Source organism: Xenopus laevis, chromosome 6L (genome assembly GCF_017654675.1).
Source record: "Xenopus laevis strain J_2021 chromosome 6L, Xenopus_laevis_v10.1, whole genome shotgun sequence".
NCBI lineage: Eukaryota > Metazoa > Chordata > Amphibia > Anura > Pipidae > Xenopus > Xenopus laevis.
In genome coordinates this window covers 5,177,677-5,196,466 of record NC_054381.1, presented here as the reverse complement: position 1 = coordinate 5,196,466, position 18,790 = coordinate 5,177,677, and the positions used below count along the sequence as shown (strand labels likewise).

Sequence of the window (18,790 nt, the reverse complement as noted above, 5' to 3'; positions counted from 1 at the left end):
CCACCTAGCAATGGTCCTCTTAGAGACCGACTGTCCTTTAGTCTTCCCAGAATATGAAATAAGCAGGCTGTCAGAACGTCGAATTGACTGCGATCGTTTCAAGTAGATACGAATGGCTCTCACAACATCCAGACGGTGGAGACGACTCTCCTTATGGTTCGCTGGCCGTGGACAAAAGGATGGAAGTATGATGTCATTATTCAAATGAAATTGAGAGACCACCTTGGGCAAAAAGTCTGGTAAAGTCCGGAGGACAACCTTGTCTGCATGGAGAACCAACCAAGGCTCCTTACAAGATAGTGCTGCTATCTCAGACACCCTCTTAGCAGAGGTAATAGCTATGAGAAAGGCTACCTTGAGGGAGAGCCACTTGAGATCACACGTAGACAGCGGTTCAAATGGTGGATCTAGCAATGCAGATAACACCAGAGGGAGATCCCACGAAGGTGTTGGGTCTTTAATGGGAGGCCGAACCCTGATAACCCCCCTGAAGAATTGGATCACCGTGCTGTCATCAGCCCAGCGAGTATGAGTAAGTGCAGACAAAGCTGAAACTTGAGTTTTGAGTGTCCGGAGAGCGAGCCCCTTGTGGAACCCGTCAGTAAGAAAGTCAATGATCGCCCGTGTGGGCACTTGATCCCATTGAAGGTGACGTTGGTTGCACCAAGTCATGAAAATCTTCCAAACCCGGTGGTAGATTTTGGAGGTAGACGGTCGGCGTGCTCTGAGAAGTATGTCAATTGCCTCCCGTGAGAATCCATGTTGTGTCCACCATTGGGTTTCAACAGCCAAGCCGTTAAATGGAGCATTGCGACGTTGGGATGAGATATAGGCCCCTGCGTGAGCAAGTCCGGGAGTAGAGGCAGTCGCCATGGTCTTGCCGCTGACAATTGTACAAGATCTGAGTACCACACTCTGTTGGGCCAATCTGGAGCAATTAGGATCACTGTTGCCTTGCTGTGTTTGATCTTCCGTAAGAGTCGTGGCAGCAGAGGAAGTGGGGGGAAGGCATAGATGAGTTTGAATCCCCAAGTCGTCACTAGAGCATCCACAAAGGTTGCCCCTGGGTCCCATGTTCTGGCACAGTACGTTGGGACTTTGTGATTGTGTTTGGAGGCTAACATGTCCACCTCTGGAGTTCCCCATCTCAGAGTGAGAGAGCGGAAGATCTCGTTGTTGAGAGACCACTCCCCCTGATCGATTGTTGTTCTGCTCAGGTAGTCTGCTTCCCAATTTTGAACTCCCGGAATGAAAACTGCCGAAATGGTTGGTACAGTGTTCTCTGCCCAAGTGAGAATGCGGGACACCTCCCTCATCGCTAACTTGCTGCGTGTGCCTCCCTGTTTGTTGACATACGCCACCGCCGTGGCGTTGTCGGATTGAATCCGGACTGGTAGGGAATGAAGGAGTGAAGTCCATCCTTCCAGTGCTAGCACGATAGCCCGCAGTTCGAGCACATTGATGGGGAGGCAACTCTCTTGAGGGGACCAAGTCCCTTGAAGGGTGTGTGACTTGTACACTGCTCCCCAACCCCTGAGACTCGCGTCGGTCGTTATGATCTCCCACTGGGGTAAGGGACCAGTCCCGGCCCTTTGAGAGGTTCAGTGGATGGGTCCACCAGACCAAACTGTCCCTGGTTGCGACCTCCAGCGATATGGTTTGTTGAAGATCCCTGTGGTTCTTGTTCCAGTAGGAGAGGAAGTTGTGTTGTAGAGGTCTCATGTGAAACCTGGCAAAGGGGATGGCTTCCAAGGACGAAACCATAAGCCCTAGAAGGTGTAGGTATGCCCCTGCTGAGATTGTTGTCATTGTGAGAAATGACTGTGTCGCGGATATCAATTTGTTGATCTTCTCCTGGGGTAAATATACTTTCTTGGTGACTGAATTGAAAAGAAGTCCCAGGAACAGAATTGTCTGGCTGGGTATGAGACTGCTCTTGTGTGTGTTGATAATCCAACCATGCTGTTTCAGTACTTGTATGCAGGTGGTCGTGGCTTTGGTTGCCTGGCCCTCTGAGGGGGCGGTAATGAGTAGATCGTCTAAGTAGGGTATTACCCGGATTCCTAGAGACCTGAGGTAGGCCACTACTGGGGTGAGAACCTTGGTAAAAATGCGTGGCGCAGTACAAAGTCCAAAGGGCAATGCCACAAACTGGTAATGCTTGTCTTGAATTGCAAATCGAAGATAGCGTTGGGACATTGGGTGTATGGGTATATGCAGGTAGGCATCCTGCAAGTCTATGGAAGTCATGTATGCATTGGGTTCCATGGCTGCTATGACAGATCTTACTGATTCCATCTTGAACCTTTTGTTGGGTACCATGAGATTCAATGGTTTTAGATTGAGAACGGGTCTGAATGTTCCTTCTTTCTTTTTGACCAGGAAAAGGTTCGAGTAAAAACCCTTGAACTTGTGGTAAGATGGAACTTCTACGATGACCTCCATGCTGAGTAATTGGTGAACTGCTTCTTGCAGATGTAGTTGTCTGTGTGGGGCTGGTGTGGTAGGTATGAACCTGTGAGAAGGTAGGCGGGAGGAAAAAGGTATTCTGTAACCTTGCTGAATGATGGTGAGCACCCAATCGTCCGTTACATGCGTCTCCCATTCGCCCAAATATCTTTGTAGCCTGCCCCCCACAGCTTGTATTGTCTGCCTGGAGTCAGGCAGAGCCAGGCTTGGATGTAGCTGGTTTCTTTGAGTTTCGGTTCTGCTGGTGCCAGATGGGCCTGCTGCGTTTGTTACTCTGGTCATTCGGGGATGACCTGTAGCTGGAGCGAAAGGGACGAAAAGGTCTGGATTGCTGGTTCCAACCTCTCTTGCCGGAGAATCTGTTGGGATTCTCAAATCTCTGTCTTTTTCCCGTTGGTAAGAAAGTACTCTTGCCCCCTGTCACTTCTGCTATGATTTGTTTTAAATCAGGGCCGAATAAGGACTCGCCTGTATATCTAAGAGACAATAGCCGAAGTTTTGAGGCTGTGTCACCGGTCCAGTGACGAAGCCATAGAGCACGTCGTGCAACTATAGCATTGGTAGTTGCCTTTGCCGCCAGTTTAACCATTTCAATAGAAGCTTCTGCTAGAAAACCTAATGCCATAGCCAATCTATCCACCTCTGACTGGAGCTGTTGTTGTGAGGAAGGTGGTTGGCGAGCCAATTCGAGGGCCCAATGTCTAGCCGTGCGGGCTAGTCCTGCTGATGCCACTGATGGCCGTAATGCAGCTGCTGCCTGTACATACGCTCTCTTCAGTGTTGACTCCATGCGGCGGTCTAGTGGGTCCTTAAAAGCGGCCTCTTCCGCTGGTAAGGCTGTGTGTTTAGAAAGGCGAGCTACTGCGGAATCAACCTTAGGAGGTTTATCCCACTTCTTTTCATGTTCCTCTGGAACTGGGAAAGTTTTAAAAAATCTCTGAGTGAGTGCAATGCGTCTTTCCGGCTGGTTCCACTCTGCTTCAATCGCTTGAGTAGCTGATTTAAATACTGGAAAGGCTAACTTACTTTTCCTATGACCCCCTAGAAGCCTATCTGCCTTTGATAGAGGAATGGATTCATCCTTAATTTCTAATGTCTGTAACATTTGACGTAGCAACTTTTTAGACATGTCTGGGTCTAGCAAGGATTGCTTCTCTTCCTCAGAGTCAGTATCTGATTTGGCCTCTGAATGGTCAGATCTATCAGATGTGAACTCAGGGTGTTTTTCCTCATCCGAGTCTGAAACTAACCCTTCCTCAGATTCAGAAGAGTCTGAAATGTGTACTGGATTTTTGCGTCTTTTGCGGTCACTTGATGTGGTTGGTTGTGGTGGTTGCACTGAGTGCATAATCCATTGGAGAAATTCTCCAAATTGTTGTGGCGCTGGGGGTTGTGGTTGAGGTGCTGGGGTTTGAGCCCATGGCATAGACACCCCACCCTGTGTGGTGGCTGGCATTGCCTGCAATGTAGATGGGGTAGCTAATGTAATTGGGGTACCCATTATTGGTGGTACAGAGTCAGTGGAAATATGTCCAGTAGGAGAAGTATTTGGAATCAACAGTTCCTCCTCTGACTGTTGGTTTGGTCTGGGAGATAAGACTGGTGGCTCCAGTGAGTCTGTGGCCTTATAGGGTTTACAGTCAGTACAATAAGTCTTTTCCGTTTTTCTGAGGGAATGTTTGCATGTTCTACATTTAGGCAATCTTTCTGCCTTTTTGCCCTTCTTCACTGACTGTATCTCCGCTCTCAATTCTGTGAGTGAATCTGCCCTCTCCATTATTCGTATAATTACTGTGTACAATGATGTACCTGTGCTTTCCTTAGCTGTGGTAAAGCGTGTGAAGGAATCCGCTGGATGTAACCTGTATGCGCAGCTTGTGATGTGTACATAAAGCTGTTCGCGCTCTGCACCTGTGTCGCGCTAATGACGTCAGTGCGCACCCACGCTGTGCCTTTAGTACTGTGCGTGTCTAGTTTGGCGCGAAGTGTACAGTAGGCGTGCCGACCGCGCACACTGATGACGTCGGTCCGCCGCGCCCTGTGAGATACACGCGGCGTGGCCTGGTAATGGAGAGGAACTGGTAGCGTTAGCACTACCACTACTTGCCACGACATGCGTCTCCCGTTCCATCTATACACGGTACGCAGCAGCTCTATGTTCTCAGTAGAGTTAACAATTGAGCAGCTCTGTGTGTCCCATAGTGTTGTGCACCATTAGCTGTGTAATGAACAGCTCTATCTGTCCTATAGCTCTGCCCCATGAACAGCTCTGCGTGTTCGGCAGCGATATGTTTCTCAAGGTATATTCTGGATAGCTCAGCGTATCCATTAGCCTTTTAGTAGGTATAGCCCTGGACAGCTCCGCGTGCCCATTAGCAATGTATGCCAAGTATAGCCTAGACAGCTCAGCGTGCCTATTAGCTAGTTTGCAGCCTAGAGTGCTCTCCAGTAATCCGGGTAGCTCTGCGTACCCTCAGTGCTGCATTGAAAGAAATAATAATGATAAAAGAATAAAATAAATAAAATAAAAAAAAATAAAATCTGTCCTTCACCTCCGAGGCAGGACAAAAGAACTGAGGAAGTGAGGTGGAGCCAGCACATATATGAGGAAGGAGGGGTCATGAGTCATCAATCTTTGTCCTGCCTCCAGAGATGATCAAGACATAACCCATACGTCTGCACTGACAGGAGGGCCGACTAGAGAAAAACCTTTATTAGCCACACAGATGTTGAGGTGTGAGCCAATGGGTGTTTAATAAAGGCTCTTTTTATTGAATACATCTTGGAGCACTTTCCTTCCATACACCAACCCCAGAAGGTATCTCATTGATTGTCTCATGGGCCAAATGGATGGATACAAGGGGTTCTGGGACTTCCAGTCCCTCTGTGTTCTGTAGAGACTGGAGTCTCTGGAAAGCAAATGGACTTTGAGTTCCAGAATTAATCACTTTACAATGTAATGAGATGAAGGAGGGCGTGGCATTACATAGTGAGCCTGAGGGATGTTGGGAAATGGATGATGAGGGTATCTGTGTAAAAAAGAAGGCAGGGAATACTTTCCCTTTATGTCCTCCTCTTCATGCGCCTCAATATTGGGGCTACTCTATTCTAGGGACTGGATTGGACAAGGGGAGGCAAATGTTGGGGACCCCTGAATTTTCTAACTCAGGCTCCTCTTGTTTAAAACCAGTCTGGGTTACATTGGGGTGCTGCCATATCCAGGGTGCCTTCACCCATGTACAGGGTAAAACATGGGGAAAACGCATAGCAGTTAAATGTTCAGCGCTAAAACGTGATTTTCACAATCAAATGTCCAATATCCAATTAGTGAACTGCAGCTTCTTGAATCATCCCCAATGTGCAGGAATCTTATCTAAACGCAGTGGAACTACAAGGAAGTGCACATTAGATGAAACTGTATAGTGTAGAAACTCTATACAAACTGTGTATATACAAAACAATGTGTGAAAAATGACCAAAAAATTCACTTAAAGAAACAGTAACACCAAAAAATGGAAAAGTATTAAAGTAATTAAAATATAATGTAGTGTTGCCCTGTACTGGTATTGTCTAACTATATTTATTGTAACCAATAGCGTTTTACTCATTAATTAGAATTTGCTACACTATACACACTATATACACTATATATACTATATACACTATATACCAGTACACTATATATACTATATACTGGCTCCTGTGTTTTATGTGTAGCCATGGGGGCAGCCATTCAAATGAGAAAAGGCTCAGGTTAGACAGCAGGTACCAGATAATATCTGTAGTATACAATGGGATTCTTCAGTACTTGTATCTGTTATCTACTGTGTATCCTGTGCTTGAATGGCTGCCCCCATGGCTACACAGCAGCTTGTTTATATAAACTATAGTAGTACTTATCTGTTATCTACTGTGTATCCTGTGCTTGAATGGCTGCCCCCATGGCTACACAGCAGCTTGTTTATATAAACTATAGTAGTACTTATCTGTTATCTACTGTGTATCCTGTGCTTGAATGGCTGCCCCCATGGCTACACAGCAGCTTGTTTATATAAACTATAGTAGTACTTATCTGTTATCTACTGTGTATCCTGTGCTTGAATGGCTGCCCCCATGGCTACACAGCAGCTTGTTTATATAAACTATAGTAGTACTTATCTGTTATCTACTGTGTATCCTGTGCTTGAATGGCTGCCCCCATGGCTACACAGCAGCTTGTTTATATAAACTATAGTAGTACTTATCTGTAATCTACTGTGTATCCTGTGCTTGAATGGCTGCCCCCATGGCTACACAGCAGCTTGTTTATATAAACTATAGTAGTACTTATCTGTTCTCTACTGTGTATCCTGTGCTTGAATGGCTGCCCCCATGGCTACACAGCAGCTTGTTTATATAAACTATAGTAGTACTTATCTGTTATCTACTGTGTATCCTGTGCTTGAATGGCTGCCCCCATGGCTACACAGCAGCTTGTTTATATAAACTATAGTAGTACTTATCTGTTATCTACTGTGTATCCTGTGCTTGAATGGCTGCCCCCATGGCTACACAGCAGCTTGTTTATATAAACTATAGTAGTACTTATCTGTTATCTACTGTGTATCCTGTGCTTGAATGGCTGCCCCCATGGCTACACAGCAGCTTGTTTATATAAACTATAGTAGAAGCAAACACACCAGTTTTACATAAATAAATGTTCCTGCAGCAGAGCGTCAAACCCCCCAGTAGTGAAAAAATATTCCAAAGCTGCAGAGGTTGGACATAAAACACAGGAGCCTTTATATAGTGTATATAGTGTATATAGTATATATATAGTGTATATAGTGTATATAGTATATATATAGTGTATATAGTGTATATATATATATAGTGTATATAGTATATATATAGTGTATATAGTGTATATATAGTGTATATAGTATATATATAGTGTATATAGTGTATATAGTATATATATAGTGTATATAGTGTATATAGTGTATATAGTGTAGCAAATTCTAATAAATGAGTAAAACTCTATTGGTTACAAATATAGTTAGAGAAGGTAGAAAAACAGATGATTGTGATTGATGTGATTAGCCGCCATGCTTCCTCAGGGACAGGGTTCATAAACGCATCATTTTCCCTACCCCCCTTTAGAGGTACTTCCTTATGGCCTATGGCGACCTCCTCTGAGTCTTGCGCATGCACAAGTGATGTCACACACGCTAGTGATGTCAGGGACCTTCTAGTGATGTCACCCACATGCTAGTGATGTTAGGGACCTGCTAGTGATGTCACCCACATGCTAGTGATGTCAGGGACCTGCTAGTGATGTCACACACATGCTAGTGATGTGCGGCCGGACCAATACCCATGAGTCGGCGGGTCGGGCTGACCTCAGTTGTGAGCGAGTTGTGGTTGAGTTTTTCTGCTTGCTCTCCCCGACCTTACACTGTCAGCTTCTGGCTTTATAGCGCGTGGCCACCCCTTTTGTGATGTCATCGTTGAGTTGGGTCTGCCGGGTGTATAAATAGAGGAGTAGCCGGGTGCAGGCGGTTCAGGTCATGTGTGGGTCAAGTTCACTAGCGCACGCCCATATATGTATGTATGTATGACATCACTAGCTTACACCCATATATGTATGTATGACATCACTAGCGCACGCCCATATATGTATGTATGACATCACTAGCACATGCCCATATATGTATGTATGACATCACTAGTGCACGCCCATGTATGTATGACATCACTAGCGCACACCCATATATGTATGACATCACTAGCGCACGCCCATATATGTATGTATGACATCACTAGCGCACGCCCATGAAATGTCTGTACTTGGGTAAGCACAGCAGGGAGATGGGATCCACTTACCGGGGGGGGGGCAGTTGCTGTGTGACCATGGGGAAGAGAGCAGCTTAGGAGCAGGAAGTACAGAGAATCAGAGCTCTGTACCTGGGAGGAGACTTCAGATTCCCATACTGAGAGTAAGGTTTCTAAGGGTTCCTCATGACAACGGGTCTCAGTTAAATATACCCACTGCATTATAAAGCGGTGCAATATAAAGTAATGTAATATAAAGTGGTGCAATATAAAGTGGTGCGATATAAAGTGGTGCGATATAAAGTAATGTAATATAAAGTGGTGCAATATAAAGTGGTGCGATATAAAGTGGTGCGATATAAAGTGGTGCAATATCAGGTGCAGTGGCCCCTCCCAGAACGGTGTATAAAACACTGACACTTTGCAGGCGCCTCTGGATCAGATCTGGAGGGGAGAGTGAAAGGAGAGACAAAACGCTGAGGTAGCAAAGTTTTATTTTTCTCCGTTTCTGCAGATTTTCAACAGAGACCCCCCCCCCCGGCTCAATCGCTGCAGAATCCAAATATACCGGCTCAGCTCACGGATCCAGTGTTATATTTGGAGATTTCATTGTGTATTGGGAAATCAGGTCTAAAAATGAGAAACTGGGCGGCAAACAATGGAGGCATTTGTTGCCAAACTGAGCTGCTGGTTGGTCATTCCAGACAAGTGGGGGCGGAGCTGCGGTGTAGTTTTGTTTCCCACCAATCACTGAGCGCTCAATCCTCAGCATCATAAATTGTATCCAGTATCTGCCAACAACTGCCTTATGCTCTGTGTCTCTTCCTATTGGCCCAGAACTCTGCTTGGAGCAAGAATAACCAATGGGGACAAGCGACCCCTGGCACATCATTTCCCTGATCTCATGGATCTGCCCATGGACTGAATGATACCCACAATGCACTCTGGGAACAACATTTGTAGCACTCAAACCATACTGTGGGGTCAATACAGACCAACTGCAACCCTGTTTAGATGATCACCTATAGGAAGCTGAGCAGTAAATGGATGCAATGCCGCTGTAGTACCAACGTTTCAGTGGAAACTCGTTTTTTATTTTGTTCTGCAGAAAATCTCATATTTGTGTTTTATTGTCTGACAATATATATATATATTCACTTCTGTATATCTGCAGATACAGGGGATTGTCAGCCGTTGGTGAAGATATTATTTACAATATTTACATTTCTACAGGTATAAATATGAATAAATATGTGGGAGTGGAGTATCCGGATCACGTACGGAGCGTCGTATCCAGACCCAACGCATTGTGTGCAATCTCAGGATTCCGGCAGGACGGGTCCAGAATGGGGCGTAAAACTCATTCTCCAGATACTCGGGGGGTGCGATCAGTTTGGTGCAAGAAGTTCGGAGTTGAAGGGAGGGGACCGCGTGTAGTTGACGTACAGCAGCCCCAATAGATCGGCGGGGAATGGGCAGAGCTTGGGATGTTCAGGAGGAGAGATCAGGGATATCTGGAAGGCAACAGACAACGAGAATTGGAACGTGTGTATTACTGGTGCTTCATATACTTATTGGGGGGTCGTATTCACATATACATAAAGTAGAGACCAAAAGATGCGAGTTCCTCCAGTAATAAAAAAACAAAAAGTTTATTAGGACATATAAGGACAAGGCCTAACGCGTTTTGTGCCTATACGGGCACTTACTGTGAGCCTATGAGTAACTACCCGTATAGGCCCTATACCTATGACTACGTATCGGCAGATCCGAAACGCGTCAGGGATCTGATGAGTTTAACAAGTTTAAAATAAAGTCTGCTTTTAACCTCACGGTTATAATATCTAATATATTTTTATTACGAAACGCGTTAGGCCTTGTCCTTATGTCCTAAATAACTTTTTTGTTTTTTATTGCTGTTTATTTAATTTTTGGAGGAACTCACATCTTTTGGTCTCTACTTTATGTGGACTGAGGCGAACTGTGAGTACGTCCTCCTTTTTCATATTTGATCTATAAAACAGTTTTCTCTCTAGTATCGCTCATATAAGTTGGGTGCGACATTTCCTTTATTGTAGTTTCATTTTTTTCGGTCGTATTCACTTGCCAGGAACAAGTATTTGCTCTTCCATAACCCACAGGAAATCAGAACATTCGGGCTGAAAATCCCAAGCAGCGGAGAAGAAATCAAGACCCAGTTTGAGGAGAGGTTTGGCCCTTGTTAATTAGGAAATGATTCGTTTTCCAGGGAGAACTCTGCTGAGCGGACATGGAGAGAAGCGACAGAGATTCTATACATTGATGGACAGGCCAAGCTGTAATGTAAGAGGAAAAAACAATAAACCGTAAATCACACGAGTCCGGCAACTTACTGGGGCCCCAGCAGCCTCCGCTTACATCTGTGCCTTGCGCCGACCCCCAACGGCCCGGATTGGGCGAGAGCCTGATGTTTGGAGAGCGATCATTACAAACCTCTGCAGCAGTTGTCCCTCTATAAATCAACAGCTGAAAGAAATGGTACAAACCATCAATATATTTATAAACGGAATTTCCCATTGGTGCCACTGGGGGGCGCAAGCACTAGAGAAATAACGAGGCTTCTTGCAGTTTTATCCATCACACGGCAATGGTGAGTGCAGAGGAAGAGACTGCACTGCTGCTTCTAGCTAATGACAAATGTACCATGATCATAAGCCTCACAATTGCTGCACTGTGGCCCCTACCTGTGCACAGGGCCCCCCTTTGTCTTTCCGCTCTCCAGACTCCTGGGCTGATTCTCCTGCCCCTTCTCTCCTTGTCCCGGGACTGGACAGTCTGTGTATTTTGCATTCAGTGTCCGTATGATAAATAAAAAAAATCCTCAGTGCGACGGTGGGAGACGTTTCCCCAACTCACTACAGTACAGGAGATATTGCTGTGTGGGTGGGACTCCCGGCATCTTCCACCCCGTCCCTCCCCACTAATAAAAGTTTTCATTGCTGATGAGAAATTTGATAGGATTTCCTCTCGCTGCGCTGATTATTCGCCACAGCTTCACGTTTCTGTAAAAGAAATCGATAAATATATTATATTAAGCTTCTTGTGGATCTGTGAGTATTAAAGGGGCAGGTCACCTTGGAATTGATTTTTCGTGATTTTCCAAGATAATATGCAATTGGTCTTCATTTTTTTATCATTTGTGGTTTTTGAATGTTTTAGCTTTTTGTTCAGCAGCTCTCCAGTTTGCAATTTCTAGCGGCTATATGGTTGTTAGGGTCCAAATGACCCTAGCAACCAGGCAGTGGTCTGAATAAGAGACAAATATGAATAGGAGAGCGTGAGCTTTAAGGTGAACTCTTTAAATATAGGGTAACTAGAAACTACACTAAGTGAGGGCTGATTCTGTATCATCACAACCTCCTAAGTTTCCTAGGATAAGAGCATAATTACAAATATCCTACCAGCCAATAGAGAATCTTTACAAAACTTCAAAAGACCCGACTAGCAGAACAGCAATACAAAAAGCTTCTCCCACAAGGGGGTCAGTACAGATGCCTCAAGGCTCCTACTAGAAGAAAAATCAATACTAATCCGATCAGGCTCCTACAATAAAATCACTACAAGGTCCTACCATGAGAAGATCACTGTAGGGCTGTGAGGGATGACAACAGGTTTCCTACTATGAGAGGATTGTAATAGGGTCCCTTACCTGAGAGCATTGTTACAACTCTCCTACAATGAGAGGACCATTACCACAAGGAGACCATTACAAGGATCATACCACGAGGAGACCACTACAAGGATCATACCAAGAGAGGACCATTACAAGGATCATACCACAAGAGGACCATTCCAAGGTCATACCACGAGAGGACTATTCCAAGGATCATACCACGAGAGGACTATTCCAAGGATCATACCAAGAGAGGACCATTACAAGGATCTTACCACAAGAGGACCATTACAAAGATCAAACCATGAGAGGACCATTACAAGGATCATACCACAAGAGGATCTTTAAAAGGTTCATACAATGGGAGGACCATTACAAGGATCATACCATGAAAGGACCATTACAAGGATCATACCATGAGAGGAACGTTACAAGGATCATTTAATGAGAGGACCATTACAGGGATCATACCAAGAGAGGACTGTTACAAGGTCATACCATGAGAGGACCATTACAGGGATCATACCAAGAGAGGACCATTCCAAGGATCATACCATGAGAGGATCATAACAAGGATCATACCATGAGAGGATGTGCTTTTGAACCACCAGGTTGCATTCTGTCGATACCCACTGGGTTGGTTACTGGGAGTAAATGCAGGAACATCTTTCAAGAGCTTCTCCAGGCCACTGAGATGTTCATTTACTACAGGGACTCCTAGAAGAGTAGAAAGTATAGTGATTAGTGGGTGCTGGGTTCTTGGCAGGGGGTACACAAGGGATCCATTGTGTTTATTCTGGGGTTACCTGCTCTCATCCTCTTGTGCTCCTGTCCTGACTGGCCTGGATCCAATGGCTTATTTACATCCACCCGTCTCTCCCTTGTCAAGTCTATACACGGCCGGGGTCTCTTTTCTGAGTGAGTGGCCTTGTTTATGCTCGCTAAAACAGAACGAGATTGAGAAAGAGAGAGAAGGAGGCACTCTGGGTCAACATATTCTAGTACCTCTTAGCCACATACAATATTTTATGAAAATGATACAATGCAGGGAAGATGTCCCCTTTAATTCAACACAATCCACGTCTGTATTCAAGGCCTGGGCTCGGCAGTTCACTTGCCATAAAGCAGATGTTATTGCGGCACCGAATCTTACCAGAATGGGAGGACGTTGCGCCTCCTGCTGGTGGGTTGAAGGATTTGAGTTTATTGAGCGGTTCGTCCTCTCTGGTCAGATCAATGTATTGACTGCTGGACGGCGGGACACGAGGGAGCTCAACTGTACAAACGATAGCGGGAGAATGAGCATCAGTCTGTCATTAACCAGCTGGAATTAAAGATGGATCACTAGCAGAATCCCACCTGGCCTGCGGGGGGCGCTCCTCTCCTGCCTCTCTGGGATCAGTGCACTTGTTTTATTAGGGACAGGCTCCTCCTCCTGCGTCAGATCGATGCAATGGCTTCTGGGTGTGGGTTTAAGTCGAGGGCTGCTGTGTGCACTGCTGGTCTTCCCTGGATCACATTTAGCTGAAAAGCGAGAAGAATCGGTGGAACCAACACCCAACGGTACGGACCCTCAGTCTTGCTCTATACCCCGTGGCCTTGCTTTTCCCCTACACTTCTAGTATTTACTATAGGAGATTCCTGTCTCACCTGACACCAACACTCACCAGCCGGGGCCCTTGGGGGCAGTAGAATTTGCTTCTCTCCTGACGGTCTCGGTGACACTTGCGAGGAATCTAATGTGCGTCAAGAAACACCAGAAAAATATTTTAGCATTTCTTTAGAAATAATTCTATAAATATTCAGGGCAAAGCAGTTGACGGGTAACATATCAGCCTCCTCGTTATGTATAAATATAAATTCTATGTACAACTGACCATCACATCTCTTCTTCAGGCTGGTGTCCTGCCCTCCGTCGCTAGACACGTTACTGGTAGTAGTGAAGGGGCTCAAGCACCCAATATCCACAACACCATTAACCACTTTCTGCAGCCCAGAGAGGGCAGAGTATGAGGAATGAGCTGCAAAGGGAGAACCAGGATCACCGACGAATCAGAAAGAGGCAGGAGGGTCAGCAATAGACTGAGAGGCAAGAAGGGTCAGTGATACAGAGGGTGGAGTGAGTAGGAGCAGAGATAGAGTGAGTAAGAACAAGGAGGATGGAGCAGGAGCAGGGACAGAGTGAATAAGAACACGGAGGAGCAAGCAGAAGCAGAGAGAGTGAGTAAGAACAAGGAGGAGTGAGTAGAAGCAGAGACAGAGTGAATAAGAACAAGGAGGAGTGAGTAGGAGCAGAGAAAGAATGAGTAAGAACACGGAGGAGCGAGCAGAAGCAGAGAGAGAGAGTAAGAACAAGGAGGAGCGAGTAGGAGCAGAGATAAAGTGAGTAAGAACAAGGAGGAGCGAGTAGGAGCAGAGATATGGTGAGCAGGAGCAGAGATAGCTTGAGTAAGAACAGGGAGGAGCGAGTACGAGCAGAGACAGAGAGAGTAAAAACAAGGAGGAGTGAGTAGGAGCAGAGACAGAGTGAGTAAGAAGAAGGAGGAGTGAGTAGGAGTAGAGAGAGTGAGTAAGAACAAGGAGGATTGAGTAGGAGTAGAGATGGAGTGAGTAGGAGCAGAGATAGAGAGTAAGAACAAGGAGGAGTGCTCACCCCGGACTTGCTGTTCTCCTTTCTTATTAGTGGAGGTGTCGGTGCCCCCCTCGCTGGTAGTAGTGCTCACAGCAGAGAAAGGGCTGACACAGTCCAACTCAGAGAAGCCATTCACCACCTTCTGGAGCCCACTCAGGGCTGAGTACGAGGAATCTGCTCACAAGGAGAACACAAGGAAGAGGATGGAACCCCAATACATTTGCTTTCTGGGGTGTGTCGTTCCCAAAAATCACACCCACTTACCATTCCCAGGGGGCCACTTGTCATTGTGACACAGAAATGCACCTCTCCAGGCCGGCAACGGAGTCTGCAGATACGTGGCCACCTCTCCTGAAACAGGGAAACACTTTCCTATAAGGCAACTGAGAGCTACAGTAGCTGGGAGGGTTCAGTTTCAGTGGCCCCACCCATTATCATCAGGCACAAGTTCTACCGTTTCCTTCTCATGACATTAGCCAATGGCTGTGACTCATTAGCCCTAAACTTACCATTCTCCTCCTGAATCCTGTTCTTCTCAGCAGAACCTTCTCTCTGTACGGCAGATAATGGGCTTGTGCACTCCTGCTCCAGAAAGCCACGGACCACCTTCTGCAGGCCACTGATAGCCGCGAGGGAGGCTTCACCTATGGAGACAGAACCTCATTGGGCTCTCGCCTGATGTAGATGGAGCCAGGGAACCTTTGCTTGGTGAGTGGGACTAGTTATTGCCCACGGTGTGATTTGCTCCATCTGCAAAAACGTGTCCCTATTTTGTCCCAGAAACTGTCATTAAATTGTTCTGCCTTAGTCAATAGTATGGGGTGGCAGTTACAGTCCCAAGCAGCCGGTATCAGCGGAACCTTACTAGTGATCTACTCACAGTTGTAAACATGTAGTAAAGATCCTGGGATCTCTTACCATTCTCAGCAGCACATCTGCTTCTCTCTGGCACATCCCTGCGGGCTCCTCTCCTCTCACTTAACTGGGTCTGACAAGTGGGACCTGCAGGGAAAGGACAGAGTGTTTCGTACATTAAAGGAGAACTAAAGCCTAACTAAAGAAGTAGCTAGAAATGTTGTACATTATGTTTTGTGCTTCTGTTCCAGCCCAAGACAACCACAGCCCTTTAGCAGTAAAGATCTGTGTCTCCAAAGATGCCCCAGTAGCTCCCCATCTTCTTTTCTGCTGATTCACTGCACATGCTCTGTGCTGCTGTCACTTAGTGAGCTTAGGGACCCACTCACAATATACAGTACACATAGAATAGAAATGTCACAATATAAGGCTGATTAGTAATTAATACACATAATTACTACATGGCAGCACAGAAACCAGTGCAATTAGCATCAGAATTGAATAATCAGCAAACCTGTAGCATCAGCTTATATTACAGCCAGGGAAGCTCATTTTCTGCTGGATAATTAGTGACGAGCCCTAAGCTTAGCTTCTCAACAGCCAATCAGAGCCCACTGAGCATGTGAGAGTCACAGACACTTTCCAAGATGGTGACCCCCTGTGACAAGTTTGAAGTCCTGGATCATTGCTGCTATTGACAAGCTCAAACTTTAGCCTCGTGCAATAAGTTCACTATAGAAAATAGGACATTTTTAGCTACATTCATTTTTAGGGTTTAGTTCTCTTTTAAGACCCAGGGGAAGGGAGGGGGGCGATATCATTCCAACTTGCAATATAATTGGCTCTGGTTTGGTGTCCCCCCAAGGCGAGAGAGGAATTACCATTCTCTGAGGACAGACTTGTATCATCGCTGAACACGGAGTCCACTGATGCAATGGTGTTATCACTCAGCTCTGGGAGGAAACAGCCGTCATCTAGGAGTAAAATAACACAGATCATAACAAGTGTTTATGGGTGAGTTCCTGCTACACACAAGTATGTGAGTGACAGTGACGCTGAACTATCTCTCACCATTACAGTATGGCAGCTGGGTGCTCCTGCCGGGTTTCCTGCCATCAGTTTGCCCCACAGCAATGCTGTACATGGATCTAGAGGGGCCACTGGAGTCACAGCCTGGAATCCCCTCCATAAGCTTCATCAGACCACTCAAGTGAATGTTCTTCCCAGAAGGACCTGTAGAGAGACGATTGGGTTGAATATTGCCCCAAGCAACAAGTTAAAGGGATTCTTTCATGATTATTATGGAGTCGTTTTTATTTCTAAATGACACTGTTTACGCTGCAAATAATTCACTGTACAATATAAAATGTCATTCCTGAACCAGCAAGTGTATTTAGTTGTAATATTGGTGTGTAGGTGCATCTCAGCTCATTTTGCCTGGTCATGTGATTTCAGAAAGAGCCAGCACTTTAGGATGGAACTGCTTTCTGGCAGGCTGTTGTTTCTCCTACTCAATGTAACTGAATGTGTCTCAGTGGGACCTGGATTTTACTATTGAGTGTTGTTCTGAGATCTACCAGGCAGCTGTTATCTTGTGTTAGGGAGCTGTTATCTGGTTACCTTCCCATTGTTCTGTTGTTTGGCTGCTGGGGGGGGGGGTGATATCACTCCAACTTGCAGTACAGCAGGAAAGTGAGACTGACGTTTATCAGAGCACAAGTCACATGACTGGGGGCAGCTGGGAAATTGACAATATGTCTAGCCCCATGTCAGATTTCAAAATTGAATATAAAAAAATCTGTTTGCTTTTTTGAAAAATGGATTTCAGTGCTGAATTCTGCTGGAGCAGCACTATTAACTGATGTGTTTTGAAAAAATGTTTTTTTCCCAAGACAGTATCCAAACTAGGCCTGAAACGTCCCTGTTATCCACATCGTTGCCATGTGTATCAAATAAAGGCTTTTTACTTTAAACATAAACCGGTGCTGTACTTCAAGTATTCTATCGTATCCCTTTAATAACATCCAAGGAACGTTCTCCAGTGCTCACCTGCTTTGTCCGTGTCTCTGGAACTGCTGTCTGGCTGCACCCACATAGTCCCCGCCGGCCATGAAGGGCTTTGCTCCTTCTCCTCCTTCACCAGGACGTGGCTCACTTTCTGCTTGCCCTCTGTATTGGCACCTGGACACACAGTGCAGCATTAGCCCACACACAATCCCCGACAACCTCAGCCGCACCTTCTATCAACCCGGACAAAGGCTGGTGACCCACCTTGTGCGCTGGCTCTGCTGAGGTCCATCTCAGGTCTTGTCGGGCCCCGGCTAGAGGTGGGGAACCTGGGAGAGCCACAGTGAGTGGTGGAAGGACTTGGTTTGCAGGTTGGGATCTTCTTCACACATTTCATCACACTCATCAAATGGGACTTCCAGGCTGGAGATTCTGGGATAAACATGATACACAGACACACAGTCAGGGAGTATAGGGGGTACAGATAACACTCAATGAATAATAGAAGGTTCCAGTGTTCTAGGTACCATCACATCGGGCAGGTGGAGCCTCTTCTGGTGGTTTCAGGATATTGCGGCGTGCAGGAGAGCTCCAAGTCACAGGGAAGGAAGGGCTGGAGGACCCCAGGGCTGCTCTCTTTGTGCTGCTTATTGCACCGAGCAGGCCGGACAGATCTGCTAAACACACACACCTTTCAGAGAACTCACACAAACAAGGGATGCACCAAATCCACAATTTTGGATTTGGCCGAACCCCCCGAATCCTTTGCTAAAGATTTGGCCGAATACAGAACCGAATCTTAATTTGCATATGCAAATAAGGGGTGGGAAGGGGAAAACATTTTTTACTTCCTTGTTTTGTGACAAATAGTCATGCAATTTCCCTCCCGCCCCTAATTTGCATATGCGGATTCGCTTCGGCCGGGCAGAAGGATTCGGCCAAATCCGAATCCTGCTAAAAAAAATGGCGAATTCTGGCCAAATCCCGAACCGAATCCTGGATTCGGTGCATCTCTAACACAATCCCACATTAGGACACTGCTTACTAAATAGTGTGACAGTCAGTGACATAGGGATAGACACCAGTTCCCTGATTAACCCACATATTTAAAGGAATTGTTCAGTGTAAAAATAAAAACTAGGTAAATAAATAGGCTGTGCAAAATAAAAAGTGTTTTCAATATAGTTATTTAGCCAAAAATGTAATGTATAAAGGCTGGAGTGACTGGATGTGTAACATAATAGCCAGAACACTACTTCCTGCTTTTCAGCTCTCTTGCTTTCCACTGATTGGTTACCAGGCAGTAACCAATCAGAGACTTGAGGGGAGGCCACATGGGACATAACTGTTGCTTTTGAATC

General features: G+C 45.8%; 1 protein-coding gene across 7 annotated transcripts in view; it reads right to left on the bottom strand.

The window, feature by feature from the left end:
• Nucleotides 1–9,344: 9,344 nt before the first annotated feature.
• Nucleotides 9,345–18,790, bottom strand: part of XB22065601.L (zinc finger protein L homeolog) — a 32,858-nt gene continuing 23,412 nt past the window's right edge. For 3 of the 7 annotated variants that reach the window (XM_041565715.1, XM_018266976.2, XM_041565713.1), the window contains exons 21-38: nt 17,957–18,106; nt 17,694–17,861; nt 17,472–17,603; nt 16,494–16,655; nt 16,304–16,396; nt 15,486–15,569; nt 15,077–15,211; nt 14,832–14,918; nt 14,589–14,741; nt 13,813–13,956; nt 13,603–13,671; nt 13,295–13,459; nt 13,089–13,211; nt 12,742–12,876; nt 12,518–12,652; nt 11,007–11,324; nt 10,656–10,788; nt 9,345–9,797 (exon numbers count right to left, since the gene is read on the bottom strand). In XM_041565715.1, coding sequence (XP_041421649.1) covers nt 11,317–11,324; nt 12,518–12,652; nt 12,742–12,876; nt 13,089–13,211; nt 13,295–13,459; nt 13,603–13,671; nt 13,813–13,956; nt 14,589–14,741; nt 14,832–14,918; nt 15,077–15,211; nt 15,486–15,569; nt 16,304–16,396; nt 16,494–16,655; nt 17,472–17,603; nt 17,694–17,861; nt 17,957–18,106 — 1,943 coding nt within the window. In that variant the 3' untranslated portion in view covers nt 9,345–9,797; nt 10,656–10,788; nt 11,007–11,316. Of the gene's footprint in view, nt 9,798–10,390; nt 10,599–10,655; nt 10,789–11,006; nt 11,325–12,517; nt 12,653–12,741; nt 12,877–13,088; nt 13,212–13,294; nt 13,460–13,602; nt 13,672–13,812; nt 13,957–14,588; nt 14,742–14,831; nt 14,919–15,076; nt 15,212–15,485; nt 15,570–16,303; nt 16,397–16,493; nt 16,656–17,471; nt 17,604–17,693; nt 17,862–17,956; nt 18,107–18,790 lie in introns of those variants that run through there. The other 4 variants (XM_041565714.1, XM_041565712.1, XM_041565711.1 and 1 more) reach the window with 4 other exon arrangements.